Source organism: Schistocerca cancellata, chromosome 1, assembly GCF_023864275.1.
Source record: "Schistocerca cancellata isolate TAMUIC-IGC-003103 chromosome 1, iqSchCanc2.1, whole genome shotgun sequence".
Classification (NCBI taxonomy): domain Eukaryota; kingdom Metazoa; phylum Arthropoda; class Insecta; order Orthoptera; family Acrididae; genus Schistocerca; species Schistocerca cancellata.
The window spans coordinates 190,491,558-190,508,453 of record NC_064626.1 but is presented as its reverse complement, the minus strand read 5'-3'; the positions used below and the strand labels follow the sequence as shown (position 1 = coordinate 190,508,453).

The following is a 16,896-nucleotide window of genomic DNA, read 5'->3' as shown; positions in this document are numbered from 1 at the left end:
TTTGCAATGTTACGCCTGGATACATAGTCGACGTGACTCTGTCATGCAGGAAACTACTAATACAGTATTGGAAAGTTATGAATTTCTTTTTCCTACACATCTTTATTTCCTTACGTTCTGCTAAAGCTACTTACCTTTCATAACAGCTATCACAAATTTTGTCTAAGTCATCTTGTATCCTCCTACAGTCACTCAACTGCGACACCCTCCCGTACGGCACAGCATCATCAACGAAGAGTCGCAGACTGCTGTTTACCCTGCCCGCCAGATCATTTATGTATATAGAAAATAAAGCGGTCCTGTCGCACTTCCTTGGAGCACCGCTAACAATACCCTTGCCTCCGATGAACACTCGCTTTCGAAGACAACACACTGGTCCTGTTACTTAAGAAGTCTTCCAGCCACTCGCGTACTAGAGAGACTATTCCGTATGCTAGTACCTTTGTTAACAGTCGCCATTGTCGCATGGTGCCAAATGCTTTAAGAAAATCTAGGAATATGGAATACACCTGTCGCCCTTCATGCATGGTTCGCAGAATCTCATGCGAGATAAGGGGAAGCTGAGTTTCTTACGAGCGATGCTTTCTAAAAAAAAAAAATGGTTCAAATGGCTCTGAGCACTATGGGACTTAACATCTATGGTCATCAGTCCCCTAGAACTTAGAACTACTTAAACCTAACTAACCTAAGGACAGCACACAACACCCAGCCATCACGAGGCAGAGAAAATCCCTGACCCCGCCGGGAATCGAACCCGGGAACCCGGGCGTGGGAAGCTAGAACGCTACCGCACGACCACGAGATGCGGGCTATGCTTTCTAAAATCGTGCTGATTTGTGAACGTAAGTTTTTCCCTTTTAAGGGAATTTGTTACATTCGAATTGAGAATATGTTCAATGATTCTGCAGCGAACCAATGGTAAAGATATTGATCTGTCATTTAGGGTCCGTTTTTTACCCTTCTTATATACAGGAGTCATATGCAGTTGTTTTTTTCCTCCAGACGCTTGGGACTTCGCATTGGCCGAAAGATTCGAGATAAATGCAAGCTAAGTAAGGGACTAATGCCTAATGCTGTAGATTACTCTTTACAAAACCGAACTGAGATTCCATCAGGACTACGTAATTGCTTTCAACTCTTTCACTTGTTTGTCTACACCAGGGATGCTTATTACTGTGTCGTCCACTGTGCGATAATCGATTATGTGTTTATACTATTCTTTTGCGTGAACGATCCGTTAAACGGGAAATTTTAAAAAAAATGGCTCTGAGCACTATGGGACTTAACAACTATGGTCATCAGTCCCCTAGAACTTAGAACTACTTGAACCTAACTAACCTAAGGACATCACACAACACCCAGTCATCACGAGGCAGAGAAAATCCCTGACCCCGCCGGGAATCGAACCCGGGGGAAATTTAAAACTTTGGTCTTAAATCTGCTGTCTTCTACTGTCACAGGCTGGTCAACGAGTGACTGGATAGAAGCCTTAGACCAACTTAGCGTTTTTACACAGGACCAGAATTTTCTCGGATTGCTAAGGTATGACGGTGGTAGTTGTCGTAAGCTTAGCGCATCAATCTCTTAACATACCGACGACTTTCTATTAACTTGCTGCAGATGAGTCACCATCTCGCCCATCTAAGATTGCAGCGACTCTGCTGCGATTCAAACGGCAACTACGCCATTTAGGCACACTCTGACCGCTGGAGCAGAGCTGTTGTTGTAGGCTGGTCAGGAAGGAAGGCAACCGTGCTGTGAAACTGAATTTCGCAGTACGGTGTGATCGATATTACTGGAATCCATGCGGGATCATTTCATTCAGGATTCCCCATTATGTTTAAGCTTCTGTTATGTTCTAAAACTATACAACAACTGGATTTCAGTGAGATTAGATGACAGTTTTAGATGACAGTTATTCCATAAAAAGGTGTGACCTGTGCTTTTTTTCCAGTCACTGGACACATCTTATTATTAAAGGGGCCTATATTATATTATGGTTAAACCGGAGCTAACTGAGCTGCAACTTCTATACCGTATCTGCAGGGATCGCCTCAGGCCCTGGGTTCCTGTTTAATCCTTTTGCTGCAGTGAGTGGGCACACACGTCTTGCTATGGCATTTTCCAGGTTCTACGGACGTGTATACGCGTGCCACTTTGGTTTTACTTCAGTGCTATGCGTCCTGAGTCGCCAATGTGTCACTGCTGCGGAAGAGGTACTTCCACATCTCGGCGGATGATAAAGTTTCGGGTATTTATCAGAGACTGTATGCGCCTCATTATGTGCTGTCAACTGCAAAAAACCTCTTTTCGATATCTTGAATCGTTTATGACGATTGTTTGTTATTGTTGGCAGAAGAGCCAACTCCGTGTTACTAGAGGAGGCCGAAATGCACGCGTTTAGCTCACGCAGGCTGGCGTGAAGAGGGAAGGAATATACTGACGTGAGGTCTGGAACATGATAAGGAATCAGAATTCAGACAGCGGACGGAAGTAGTTTGATACTTAACTTTAATCCATTAATGATGAACGTCGCTCTTGACGGTACGTGATTCACAATATTATCTGTTAGTAACTGAATATGGCGCCTTGCTAGGTCGTAGCAAATGACGCTGAAGGCTATGCTAAACTGTCGTCTCGGCAAATGAGAGCGTATGCAGTCAGTGAACCATCGCTAGCAAACTCGGCTGTACAACTGGGGCGAGTGCTAGGCAGTCTCTCTAGACTTGACCTGCCGTGTGGCGGCGCTCGGTCTGGAATCACTGATAGTGGCGACACGCGGGTCCGACGTATACTAACGGACCGCGGCCGATTTAAAGGCTACCACCTAGCTACCACCTAGCAAGTGTGGTGTCTGGCGGTGACACCACAATGACCACATGATTCACGATGCGCAGTGATGGGAACTGGCGCGACAAGAGCGACCATCTATCAGACATCAGGCACAATAACTCGAATGAAATCAGATAATGTTCTGCTCTCAATTTTAAATAAAGTATCGATATCTTACCTACATTTCATTTAACGCATTCTGCTAGCTAAAATCAACCATACGGAAAATTTACGTAATACGTTTGTAATTTTTCAAAACTTTACTTAATGTGATGCAGCGCAGTACGTATGACGACTAAAGGAAAGAAATTCAGTTCTTCATCGAGTGAAGATATCGGACTGTAAGATGTCTAAAAATCAATGTTTTTCGCCTAATGGTTTTGGAGAAATCGGATGATAAGTATCTCGTATCGGCTGCAACGCTGTCTCTCAGCGTATGCAGCAGTATTTGGCGACCAGTACGGTAAGCTTGCGAGAGCTGACAAGGGCGAGAATTATCGCACAAACAGCGTAACAGCTCATGCACCCTAGTTGCTGACAAGAATAATATACAGGAGAAGAAAAGAAATCTGAGGATCTCTTAGATTACGATCAGTTTGGCCTTAGGAAAGGTAAAGGGACCACAGAGGCAGTTCTGACGTTGCGGTTGACAGTGGAAGCAAGGCAAAAGAAAAATCAAGACACGTTCATAGGATTTGTCGACCTGGAAAAAGCATTCGACAATATCAAATGATGCATGAAGTTCGAAATTCTGAGAAAAACAGGGGTAAGATAGGGAAACAAGGATAATGTAGACTAAGAACAAGAAACAAGACGGAGCAATAAGAGTGGAAGACCACGAACGAAGCGCTCGGATTAAAAAGGATGTAAGACAGGGTGTGGTCTTTCGCCCCTACTGTTCAGTCTATACATCGAAGCAACAACGATCAAATTAAAGAAAGGTTCAAGAATGGAATTAAAAGTCAAAGTGAAAGGATATCAATGATAAGATTTGCTGAAAACATTCCTATCCTCTGTGAAAGTGAAGCAGAATTACAGGATCTGTTGAACAGAATGAACTGTGTACCGAGTACAAAATATGGATTTAGGGTAAACCGAAGAAAGATGAAAGTGAGGAGAAGTAGCAGAAACGAGGACAGCGAGAAACTTAACATCACGATTGGTGATCACGAAGTAGGTGATGTAAAACCTACCTAGGCAGCAGAATAACCCATGGCGGACGGAGCAAGGAGGACACTGTGAAAAAGGGCATTCCAAACCAAAAGAAGAGTAATAGTATCAAACACATTCCTTAATTTCAGGAAGAAATTTCTGAGAATGGATATTTGGAGCACAGCGTTGTATGGTAGTGAAACACCGGCTGTAGGAAAACCGGTACAAAAAAGAATCGATGCGTTTGAGATGCAGCGCTACAGAAGAATGATGAAAATTAAGTGGGCTGATAAAGTAAGGAATGAGGAGGTTCTGCATAGACTCGGAGAGGAAAGAAAAATGTGGAGAACGGTGACAAAGAGAAGGGACAGGATGATACGACATCTATTAAGATATTAAGGAGTAACATACATAATACAAGAGGGATCTGTAGTGAGTAAAAACTGTAGAGGAAGACAGAGATTGGAATACATCCAGCAAATGAGTCAGGACACAGGTTGCTAGTGCTACTTCTAGATGAGAAGGTTGATACAAGACAGGAATTTCATGGCGGGCCGCATCAAACCATTCGGAAGACTGATGACTCAAAAATGTAAACTAAGAAGTACATCTGCATGTATCTTCGTAAAGGAACTTTTGAAAACGTAGTTCAGTATTTCTGCTTTGAATCTACTGCCCTCACTTCAGTTCGTACGTCATCCCTGAGAGTTAAGAGCAAGGGTGGGCAACCGGCGGATCCAGTCCGGGATTGCATTCATTCCGGCCTGCGGAAGAAATTCGTTAAGTTACTCCTAGTTAGTTATCGACTGGGACTGACTCTCTCGTTGTATTTTGTTTTTCTCTTCTTTCTCGTATTAATATTAGAAAAATAATTCCGTCCGCTATGGACGTGTTAGAACAGTGCATCTGTTGAAATTGAAGGCAACTGATAATGAATTAGTTGCAATCGGTTGATTTTTTTAGAAATTTAATTTTCTATGATATGTTTCAAGACGCCTTGAACACATCTTCAGAAGTTATATTTATTTATGTGTCATATTGGAAGAAACAGTGGGGAAATGCTGTAGAACCAGAAAACAAAATATTAAATATAGCTTACTGTGTAATTGGGCAGTATTTACGTATTTAGAAACGAAGAGGTAGACACCAACTATGAAGGGGTGGTAGATGCCATCAAAACGGTAGCAAGACTGGCCACACTATACTGTTTGTCTCCAAGGAGGATTAGGGCCGAATATTGATTACTAGTCATGGACTGGAATCACATTCTCGAGCTGTTATGAATGCGGGAGGTTCTGTTTTGTGTGGAGAAGTGTCAAATTCATTCTTTAGACAGTGGGTAACGACGGACATCTAATGTAAAGGAAACAGACATAATAGAGAGAAGTTTGCAGATTACTGGGAGAGCTGAAGTTTCAATAGAAGGAATAGACGCATGTGTGTGAAATAAATAAGGAGTTACTGATCAGTAACGAGAGTCGACGGGAAGAGAGGTCTTGACTGTAACATAGTTTGTACATTTAACTAGATGCTTCCGTTTACTAACGTATTTTTCTGCAGGAACAGAAAAACATTGATTAAGATGATGATAATCACCAAAGTTGTAATCAAGCCATTAACAGGGTCCGCAAATGCTGTTAAAAAATTGTCCGTGAAAGAGGTCACAATTCCTATAACACAGAAAGACTTTAGTATGGATTTCTAGCATTAACACTAAATCTAATCATTGGTTTTGGTGTAAAATATTGTGGTCTCTGTCGTGTTCGACACCCAAGAGTGTATAAAATCCAGTAAAAAATGGTTTTACAGACATTGTCTAACACAACAGTGGAAAGTATAACTTGTCCTCGGAGAAAAAAATTACGTTCAGATAATCAGTGGTTTTGTAGAAAAATAGCAATATAGTTGCTGTCGCTTTTGTTACTCCTATAGTAACTCACACAGCATTGGCACCAGGATTGGCGGATGACAGATACGACAATATTCGGCAGATATGATGGTGATCCCAAAAGTAAGTCTCCAATTAAAAAAAAAAGTATAAACAAACGTTTACTTACAATAAGTTGTACATTGATTTGGAGTTTGAACATTTTCCTATTTTTACACATAATCGCCATTTCGACCTATGCATTTCTGTAAACTCTTTAGCAGTTTCTGTACCCACACGTCACACCAGCCCGCCGCCATGCTATAGAAGAAGCGTCGGACCTCATCTTTCACCTAGTCGTCGTCACTGAAGCGCCTTCCGTGAAAGTGTTCTTTCAACTTGGAAAACAAACGGTAGTCACAGGGCACTAAGTCCGGACTGTTGGGTGGGCAGGTGATGGTGTCCCGACCTAACCGTTGGAGAAGATCCACATTTTGACGGGAAATATAGGCGCGAGCGTGGTCGTGGAGAATGCTTATAGCCTTGCTCAACATGCCTCTTCTTTCCTAAACCGTCATTCTGAGTTTCCTCAGTGTCTGGCAACGCCTGTCGGCACTTAGTGTTGCCCCAGGAACTATGAAGTCGATCAATAACATCTCCTTTCTATCCCAGAATACGGTTGTCATTGATTTTACCGGCAGATTGTGTTCTGTTTAATTTTCGTGGCTTGAGTGAATCGGAATGACACTACTCAAGTGGTCGTTGTTTGGTCTCTTATGTGAAGTGTAAAGCCTAGGTTTTATCACCGCGACTACTCAATCCGAAAGGATGTCCTTATCAATTTGCATAGGGTTGAAGAAATTTTTGGGAATTTTCAATGCGTTGCCGTTTGTGGTCTTCAGTGAGCATTCTTGGGACCCATCTTACGCACAGCTTCTGAAATTTCAACATTGCAGGCAAAGTCCGGCGTATGATGCTTCGAGACACCTGAGTAAGAACATTGCAGAGTTCATCGAGAGTAGTCCGCCGACCTTGAAGCACGATTTGTTCCACCTTTGTGATTGTCTCTTCGGACAATGGCGGTCTCCCGCTTCTTTCCTCCTTATGAATTTCAGTAAGACCACCTGCAAACTTTCTACTCTACTTGCGGACATTTTTGACATCCATACACAACTCTACGTACACTTCCGTCAACTGTCCACGAATGTCGACTGGTTTACCGCCTTTTGCACTCAGAAACCGAATAAGTGCGCTAGCATTGCACCTGGCGGTAGCGGCTAACCGGACCTTCATTACAAGTGGCTGCGAAGCTCCAACGGGAGTAGAGAGTGGAAGGAGCACGGAAAGAAAAACAGTGTCGCCAACAGTCAGACACACAGTTTCCCTGCGGCCCTTGCGCTTTAGAGACCTTACTTTTGGCATTACTCTCGTATTTCTGTTGTGGCTAACCGGACCTCCATTACATGTGGCTGCGAAGCCAAGCCTGAAACCTCCAGCGGGAGCAGAGAGCAAAAGGACCACGGAAAAATAACTGTGTGGCCAACAGCCACACAAACAGTTTCCTTGCGGCCCTAGCGCCTTAGAGACCGTCTTTTTGGCATTACCCTCGTACATCTGTTGTTGCAGACTCAGACCGTCACTATGAGGAGCTGCGGGTGCGCCTGGAGAGAACTGCGAAAAGGGTGGCTGCCGCAGACAAAGAAGATGCCAAGGAGATTAGCAGGTGAGGCTCTGTCTGCGAAACCTGAGCTAGCTTGCCAGTTGATCTTAATCCTACAATCATGACAGTTTACCAAAGCGTGTCATTTGTGAATGATCAGAAGAGAGATGTCGCTAATCATACAGAACATCAAGCACTATTCTCTTCAGAACAAGGGTACAGTATATGAACAACAAGAGGTTGTATAGCTAGTGATTAATGCGTTCATTGCCAGCTGGTGTGGCCGAGCGGTTCTAGGCGTTTCAGTCTGGAACTGCGCGACCGCTACGGTCGCAGGTTTGAATTCTGCCTCGGGCATGGATGTGTGTGATGTCCTTAGGTTAGTTAGGTTTAAGTAGTTCTAAGTTCTAGGGGACTGATGACCTGTTAAGTCCCATAGTGCTCAGAGCCTTTTGAATCAATGAGTTCATTGAACAACAGACAGCACTGAACACGACATGTGGAAAAATCAGGTCTACTGCCGGATGTTTGTGTCGCTCTGGCACAATATTTCGGCCACGTAACTCGTTGCCTTCTTCAGGTAATACCTGAGACTGCCGTATTGGAGGATCTCGTCCAGTATTTATGCCTAGAGGGCGATAGTCGCTCTGTTGGCCGTCCGCTCCCGCCTGGTGCTGCTTGTAAGGTGTTGTCTCTTCCCCGGTGCTCCCTCGGACGTCCGCGCCCGACTTGGTCGCCATCTGTGGCAGCTGTCTGAGGCCAGTCCTGTGTCGGGTGTTCCGTTCGCGGTCCGCGGCCGCCTGGTGCTGCTCCTGAGCAGCGCCAGGACGGCAAACAGAGCGCCCAGCGCCCTCTGGGCGTAAATAGTGGACAAGATCCTCTAATACGGCAGTCTCAGGTAGCACCTAAAGAAGGCAACGAGTTACGTGGCCGAAATATTGTGCCAGAGCGACACAGACATCCGGCAGTAGACCCGATTATTCCACATGTCAAGACCTCGCCGGGAAAGCCCGAAGAGTTACAGCACTGAACATGCTTACTATGATGTCGTATCGCGGACAGAAAGAGTGGCTGGAAGTCTCAGTGTCATATAATCCGCAAAAAAATGAGCTCAATAGTTTATTTTTAGGTATAATCAAATAAAACTATTTTGCCGAAATTCAAAATGCTCTGCAAATTTTGTGTGTAACTTGTATGAGAATTTACATTTCTTTGATAATCGTATCCATATCCCAAAAGGGAGTGAACGGAGAAAAGTCGCTTTTCGGTTGGCGAATCTTTGTCTGATCAATAATTTTATACTGTTCATTGCGGCAGGAAAGGCACATGACCATCTTCGGTTTATTGGGAGAATTTTCGGAAGTGTGGCTAATCTGCGAAAAATGACCGCATATAGGACGCTAGTGCGACCTATTGTTGGGTACTGCTCGAGTGTTTGGGATCCGCACCAAGTCGGATTAAAGGAAGACACCGTAGCAATTCATAGGTGGGTCGCTGTTGAAGGGCCTGCACATCAGGAATCGGGTCAATGTAAACAACGCTTTTCAGATACGCTCAGAGGTAAAAATCTAGGAGTTTTAAATCCGTTCATCTAGCAGTCCATGCTGTTGAACCTCTGTGTCCTCGTATTCCCAGGACTAACACTTCTCTCAATGAAACGGGAGATTTGGAAGTGCTCCGATCTTCCAACTTACCTTATATCGGACGTTGCATTCTCTGTCTTGGATTCCGTATCAGAACTACGTCTACTATGTCCGCTCCAGAGCCCATGGAAGCCTTAATAGCAATTGTGAAACACCTTGTACATACAGCATTGTCAGAAACAGTCTGAAAAGATTGAAAGCGTGTGGCAGAGTAGGTTGTGCTAAGAAATAATTGTTAAGAAAAAATTCTATACACTGTGCCGTTTCCGAGTTAACTGGCAATGAAGTTATCCAATCAGGTCGTTGCACGCACAGATTCAAACGGCCCACCAGAAACGGTGTTGCCAACCGCGTACTTCGTTTTTGCATAACTTAATCATAGCTAACACTTGGTTTTAGAATCATGAAAGAAGGCTGTATACATGGAAGAACCCTGGAGGTACTAGAAGGTTTCACTTAGATTATATAACGGTAAGACAGAGATTTAGGAACCAGATTTTAAATTGTAAGACATTTCCAGGGGCAGATGTCGACTCTGACCACAATCTATTGGTTATGAACTGTAGATTAAAACTGAAGAAACTGCAAAAAGGTGGGAATTCAACGAGATGGGACCTGGATAAACTGAAAGAACCAGAGGTTGTACAGAGTTTTAGGGAGACCATAAGGGAACAATTCACAGAAATGGGGGAAAGAAATACAGTAGAAGAATAATGGGTAGCTTTGAGGGATGAAATAGTGAAGGCAGCAGAGGATCAAGTAGGTAAAAAGACGAGGGCTAGTAGAAACCCTTGGGTAACAGAAGAAATACTGAATTTAATTTATGAAAGGAGAAAATATAAAAAATGCAGTAAATGAAGCAGGCAAAAAGGAATACAAACGTCTCGAAAATGAGATAGACAGGAAGTGCAAAATGAATGGTGATGGCTAGAGGACAAATGTAAAGATGTAGAGGCTTATCTCACTAGGGGTAAGATAGATACTGCCTACAGGAAAATTAAAGAGACCTTTGGAGAAAAGAGAACCACTTGTATGAATATCAAGAGCTCAAATGGAAACCCAGTTCTAAGCAAAGAAGGAAAAGCAGAAAGGCGGAAGGAGTATATAGAGGGTCTATACAAGGGCGATGTACTAGAGGACAATATTATGGAAATGGAAGAGGATGTAGATGAAGATGAAATGGGAGATACGATACTGTGTGAAGAGTTTGACAGAGCACTGAAAGACCTGAGTCGAAACAAGGCCCCCGGAGTAGACAAGATTCCATTAGAGCTACTGAAGGCCTTGGGAGAGCCAGTCGTTCCAAAACTCTACCATTTGGTGAGCAAGATGTATGAGACAGGCGAAATACCCTCAGTCTTCGAGAAGAATATAATAATTCCCAATCCCAAAGAAAGCAGATGTTGACAGATGTGAAAATTACCGAACTATCAGTTTAATAAGTCGCAGCTGCAAAATACTAACGCGAATTCTTTACAGACGAATGGAAAAAGTAGTAGAAGCCAACCTCGGGGAAGATCAGTTTGGATTTCGTAGAAATGTTGGAACACGTGAAGCGATACTGACCCAACGAATTATCTTAGAAGAAAGATTAAGGAAAGGCAAACCTACGTTTCTAGCATTTGTAGACTTAGAGAAAGCTTTTGACAACGTTGACTGGAATACTCTCTTCCAAATTCTGAAGGTGGCAAGGGTGAAATACAGGGTGCGAAAGGCTATTTACAATTTGTACAGAAACCAGATGGCAGTTATAAGAGTCGAGGGGCATGAAAGATAAGCAGTGGTTGTGAAGTGGTGGAGTGAGACACGGTTGTAGCCTCTCCCCGATGCTATTCAATCTGTATATTGAGCAAGCAGTAAAGGAAACAAAAGAAAAGTTCGGAGTAGGTATTAAAATCCATGGAGAAGAAATAAAAACTTTGAGGTTCGCTGATGACATTGTAAATCTGTGAGAGACAGCAAGGGACTTGGAAGAGCAGTTGAACGGAATGGACAGTGTCTTGAAAGAAGGATATAACATGAACATCAACTAAAGCAAAACGAGGATAATGGAATGTAGTCGAATGAAGTCGAGTGATGGTGGGGGAAAGAGATTAGGAAATAAGACACTAAAAGTAGTGAAGCAGATTTGGTATTTGGTGAGCAAAATAACTGGCAATGGCAAGGAAAACGTTTCTCAAGAATAAAAGTTTGTTAACAACGAGTATAGATTTAAATGTCAGGAAGTCGTTTCTGAAAGTATTTGTATGGAGTGTAGCCATGTATGGAAGTGAAATGTGGACGATAAATAGTTTAGACAAGAAGAGCATAGAAACTTTCGAAATGTGGTGCTACAGATGAATGCTGAAGATTAGATGGGTAAATCACGTAACCAATGAGGCGGTATTGAGTAGAAATGGGGGGAACAAGAGCTTGTGGCACAACTTGACTAGAAGAAGGGATCGGTTGGTAGGACATGTTCTGAGACATCGAGGGATCAGCAATTTAGTATTGGAGGGCAGCGTGGAGGGTAAAAATCGTAGAGGGAGACCAAGAGATGAATACAGTAAACAGATTCAGAAGTATGTAGGTTGCAGTAGGTACTGGGAGATGAAGATAGTTGCTCAGGTTAGAGTAGCATGTAGAGCTGCATCAAACCAGTCTCAGGAGTGGAGACCAGAACAACAACAACAACAATGTATCACGAAGCAAGTAAGCAAGTACCGTTCGCGCTGGCGGAATGTTAGGTGATACCACGTAGTTATAAGTTTGTGACTATTACAGTGCCATCTATCACAAAGGGAAAAAAGTGGTCCAACTAAAACACTGATATTTCTTTACGTACTACACGAATATGTAATAAAAAAATGGGGGTTCCTATTTAGAAAAACGAAGTTGATATCCGTTTGACCTATGGTAGCGCCATCTAGCGGGCCAACCATAGCGCCATCTGGCTTTCCCATTTCAAGCTAGACGATGCTTATTTCGTGAGATATTTGGCCCGGTCACTGTGAATGGACAGTCTGTGTAACGAACCAATGAAGGAAAAGTATAGCAAGTAAACTGCGGATATTCAAGCACGACAGAACCCATCAAGGTCGACGATTAAGCATACTAGGAGGACAATATTTTTCTGATCGGCAGTACCTCTCACCCTACTGAAGTGGAAGGTAGTGAGGGGAGGAAGGATGTTTATCATTACAGTGCCTCACCCCTCGCAGAATCCCTTGTGAGCTGCCTTCTCTCCGAAGCCAGCCGAATCGGCCGTCTTATTGTGCAGACTTCTGGTGTCGGACCTGAGCGAGCTGTGGCGGCTGGACGGGCGAGACCGGGGCAGGCGCCGGCTGGCAAAACAGACTGCGGAGCTGGTGCAGCGCCGGCTTCGAACCCTGCAGAATCCGCAGCACTGTCACGCAGCCAGGAGGCTTGGCTGCCACATCATGAAGGTACGTATCTTTCTCGTCTCACCTACTGTTGGAGCGTCCCGAAGCAAGAGGGCGCAGTACACTGAGGTGACGAAAGTCATGGGGTAGCGGCGTGATCATACACAGTGAGCCGTGTGTCGGCTCGTGCTACACCTTGTGTTTAGATTGCATTGGTTTGATATGTTGTCTGTCATTAAGTGGCTGCTTGGTTGTCTTTTCCCTCTGCTATCGATATCTGCGTTTTTGCTTCCGGGAAACTGCCATGGAGGAAGTGAGATCTTTGACCGGTTGTAACCTCGGGTGGTGGCGCGGAGGTAGGGGCGTTGCGCGGAGAGACTGTGGTGGACACTGGAGGTTAGTGTGGCTCTCCAGCGGGAAGCAGGCGTGGTCGGTTGTACTGACCCGCCACGTGATGTATGTCGGTTGTGTGTAACGAGCGGGTGGAGTTGACGGAAGAACTCGCCGCGTATTGGTTGTAGACAGAATCGCCCCACGAGTAGTTGCTGTTCATTTCGCCTTGGTGGGACGTTAACAAGCTTCTTTAAATCCTCCGTTTCAACACTGCAATTTAAAAGGAGACACCTAACATGAAGGAGCGGTCACTACCCGTCAACGTTGCAGAGAAGACGTGAACTCCGGTGACAGAGCGTGTTGTCGTGTGACCGTGGCGTGTTGGGTACGCTGGCGACGCGTGCGCGGTCGGATGTGTGGATCCTTGCCATCGGAGGTCGTGTACTGCCTGTTTGTGCATAACTGCAAGTTAAGTTCGTGGAAGGTTTAATCATTAAGTAATAATTTTGTGTAACCTGCGTCTCTTCTGGCTTGTGGCCTCCGGCGACCGGGTTTCCTGTCCCTGGCACCGGTGTAATTGAAGACAGTGATCTTTCCTCCTCCTCCCGTTACTGTCCGACGGGAGGTGTAGTTTTGGGCAGTTGAATTGTTTCGCTATTCTGTCGTGGGTTATGAGTAAATTCATGCTTCTTGTTGGTTGATCATGTGGTCGCTCATTCAGGACTGTGTGGTGTAATGTTTCCTTCCACGAGGTTAGCTCTAATTCAGTCAGCAAGTTAAGCCATCTTATAACAAGTTTTCGCTGGCTAAAAGTCAGTGCAGTGACCAGCCTGAGAATGGCAATTGTGTTTACGGGCGAATTTAAATTGGTCAGTATTCTGTCTAGCCTGAGCATCCCTGAGTGGATTATTTGTGGCCGCCTTACACGGGTCCGTCATATCTGTTATGTTCTAATGATATTCCAGGACACTTTTGTTTAAAATATTTTTAAATTCCTCCAAGTTTGTAAATTCCTTTTATTGCCATTAATCGTGTGTTCGCTGAAACATGTTTAATTTTTTTAAATGGCGGTGTTGGTAGCTTCACTACCTCGCCGTACCTTATTAACAAAGTTCTGTATTTACTTTAGTAGCCTGTTTACTAAAGTTTTTAAATTGTTGTATTGCTATACATTACTTTTATTGGCGTTAGCGGCATGTTTAAAGAGGTAGTTTATTACCATACTGCTAGCTTCTGTGTACTAAAAAAAAAAATTTTTTTTTAATTGTTGTATTGCTATAAATTACTTGATTGCCATTAGCGGCGTGTTTAAAAGGCTGTTTATTGCCGTACTGCTAGTTTCTGTAAGATACGAATAAAACATTTGTGAAAATCTCAACTCGACAGTAAACTACTAGAAATTTGGCCCCGTTTCCCAACTCGTGGTGTGGCTTGTAGAAACCGTAACCACTGTGTGTGTCACACAGATGGCGGTAGTATGGCATACGCATGGTATCAAATGACAGTGCATTGGCGGAGCTGTCATTTGCACTGAGGTGATTCATCTGAAGAGGTTATGGACGTGAATGTGTTCGCAAGAGGGGAATTAACAGGCTTCGAACGCAAAATGGTAGTCGGAGGCACGCATGGGACATTCCGTTTCGGATATCGTCAGGGAATTCAATATTCCGACATCGACAGTATCAAGAGTGTGCTCAGAATACCAAATTACTAGCATTACCTTTGACTGAGGACAACGCTGTGGCCGACAGCCATCACTTAACGAGAGAGGAGCTGTTTGCATAGAGTTGTCGGTACTGACAGACAAACAACATTGCGTGGAATAACCGCAGAAATCAATGTGGAAAGTACGACGAAACTATTGTTATAGCAATACGACTGAATCTGTCGTTAATGGACTATGGCAGCAGACGGCCGACGCGAGTGCCTTTACTAACAGCACCACATCGGCTGCAGCATCACTCCTGGGCTCATGGCCTTATCTGTTGGACCCTAGGAGGCTGGAAAACAAAGGCCTGTTCAGATGAGTCCCGACTTTAATTAGTAAGAGCTGATGGTAGGATTCGGGTCTGGTACCAGACCCAATGAAGCCATGGCTTCATAATGCTGTGGCCTATGGTTAGCATGGAATCGGTTCTCTGTTCCAAGTGAACCGATCATTAATTGGAAGTCGTTATGTTCCGCTACTTGGCGATCATTTGCAACCATTCATAGACTTAATGTTCCCAAACAACGATGGAATTTTTTGTGGATACCAATGCTCCATGTCGCTGGGTCACTATTGTTCGTGATTGGTTTCAAGGATATTCTGGAAATTTCGAGTGAATGATTTGGAAACCTTAATCACCCGACATGAATCACATCGAAAATTTATGGGACGAAATGGAGAGGTTAGTTCATGCACAAAATCCTGCACCAGCAACACTTTGGCAATTATTAACGGCTATAGAGGCAGCATGGCTCAATATTTCTGCACGTGACCTCTAACGACTTCTTGAGTCTATGCCTCATCCAGTAGCCAGGCAAAAGAAGGTCCCAAACGATATCAGACGTGTATTGTCATCTCAGCGTGTTTGGAACTGAACGAGGTCGACGATGTGAACATTATTGTCTAGGTGGGTTTCCCGGTTCAGAGTTTTATCTTATGCTCAACTTTTTTTATCTGAAATTTTTGTTTTTTATAAATCCATTTTAACAAGCAAAAGTACATGGCTTAAATACTATGTAAATAATTTTCACCAACAAAAGGACTGCGTGGACTGGACAACTAAAGGTTTCAAACGATTGAGGGTAAAGTTCAGGTCTGCAATCAAAATTAAACATGTATACACCAGTGAAAAAATTATCCAGTCAAAGCGCAAAAAAAGCGAACATGTTCCTCTTTAAAATACTCTGACAGACAAGTGGAGAATCAGCTCCCTCAACTTTCAATCCGCTTTCTTGACGAAAAATTTTAGCATGCGAACATATTCGCGCTCTTTTAACACAAAACACTCTAATTCGTGATACTTAGTCTCTCTCTCTAGTTCATCCTTCATACTAAGCATCTCCTTGTCACTACCACTGCCTATATACGTCTGTCTCCCACTGTCTCCTTTTTCTCCCACGATATACAGTATCTCCACAGTCAATGTCACCATTCTGACTTATGCTGTCTCCTTTTGTCTTTTCCTCTGCCAATGTCTCCACTGTTGTAGCTTCTCGATCACATTGTGGCTTTTAAGTGGATACAGGAGCAAGAAACCGAAGCGGTATGCGGACAGAGTATTCACATATTAACTTATTCCACATATAATATAATACAGTAAAAATAATATATAACTTTGTTTACTGAACTTGCTGTGACAGTGCCGGCTGTTGTGGCCGAGCGGTTCTAGGGGCTTCAGTCTAGAACCGCGCAACCGCTACGCCCGCAGGTTCGAATCCTGCCTCGGGCATGGATGTGTGTGATGTCCTTAGGTTAGTTAGTTTTAAGTAGTTCTAAGTTCTAGGGGGCTGCTGATCTCAGAAGTGCTCAGAGCCATTTTTTTTTTTTTTTTTTTTTTGCAGTGACAGTTGCTAACAGTTGTACATTTGAATGTCCAAACATATACAGGTACAAAGGTTTACAATTCAGTCAGATGCATTGACTGTTCCATAGATGACGAGCCCTGACCGTTATGAGAGTCTGTAAATGTTATGAAATGGCAAACACACAAAAATGGCGCTCTGTGCGTCTATATTTGAACTTCAGTAAGCCAGAATCTGGAGTTACGGAGACGGGCTGCTTGCATATCATTGGTAGCGGCGTAAATTTTCGTGGCAGCACCTTCATCCCACAGAGGCAGCTGTGTCGACCGGATGGCGGCCGATACCGTATCCACCATACCTCGGCAACTCAAAAATTATGAGATGTCCAACCTTTCTTTTTTTCCTACACTCACGTGTTTAAAATTTCTGTTGAAAATGTACCCTCCCCCACACTTACGTCTTAACGTTCTCCGGTCTGGGAGGAACCAGACGCCCCAAGCCTATGTATGGTCTCCACCCATCTATATTTTTCATTTC

The 16,896-nt window shown here is 43.8% G+C and overlaps 1 protein-coding gene across 1 annotated transcript in view; it reads left to right on the top strand.

Moving 5' to 3' along the window:
- Positions 1–5,949: 5,949 nt before the first annotated feature.
- The window catches only part of LOC126162452 (alpha-(1,6)-fucosyltransferase-like), a 115,562-nt gene continuing 104,615 nt past the window's right edge, over positions 5,950–16,896 (top strand). The window contains exons 1-3 of the mRNA XM_049919016.1: positions 5,950–5,995; positions 7,478–7,574; positions 12,414–12,579. Coding sequence (XP_049774973.1) covers positions 5,950–5,995; positions 7,478–7,574; positions 12,414–12,579 — 309 coding nt within the window. The remainder of the gene's footprint in view (positions 5,996–7,477; positions 7,575–12,413; positions 12,580–16,896) is intronic.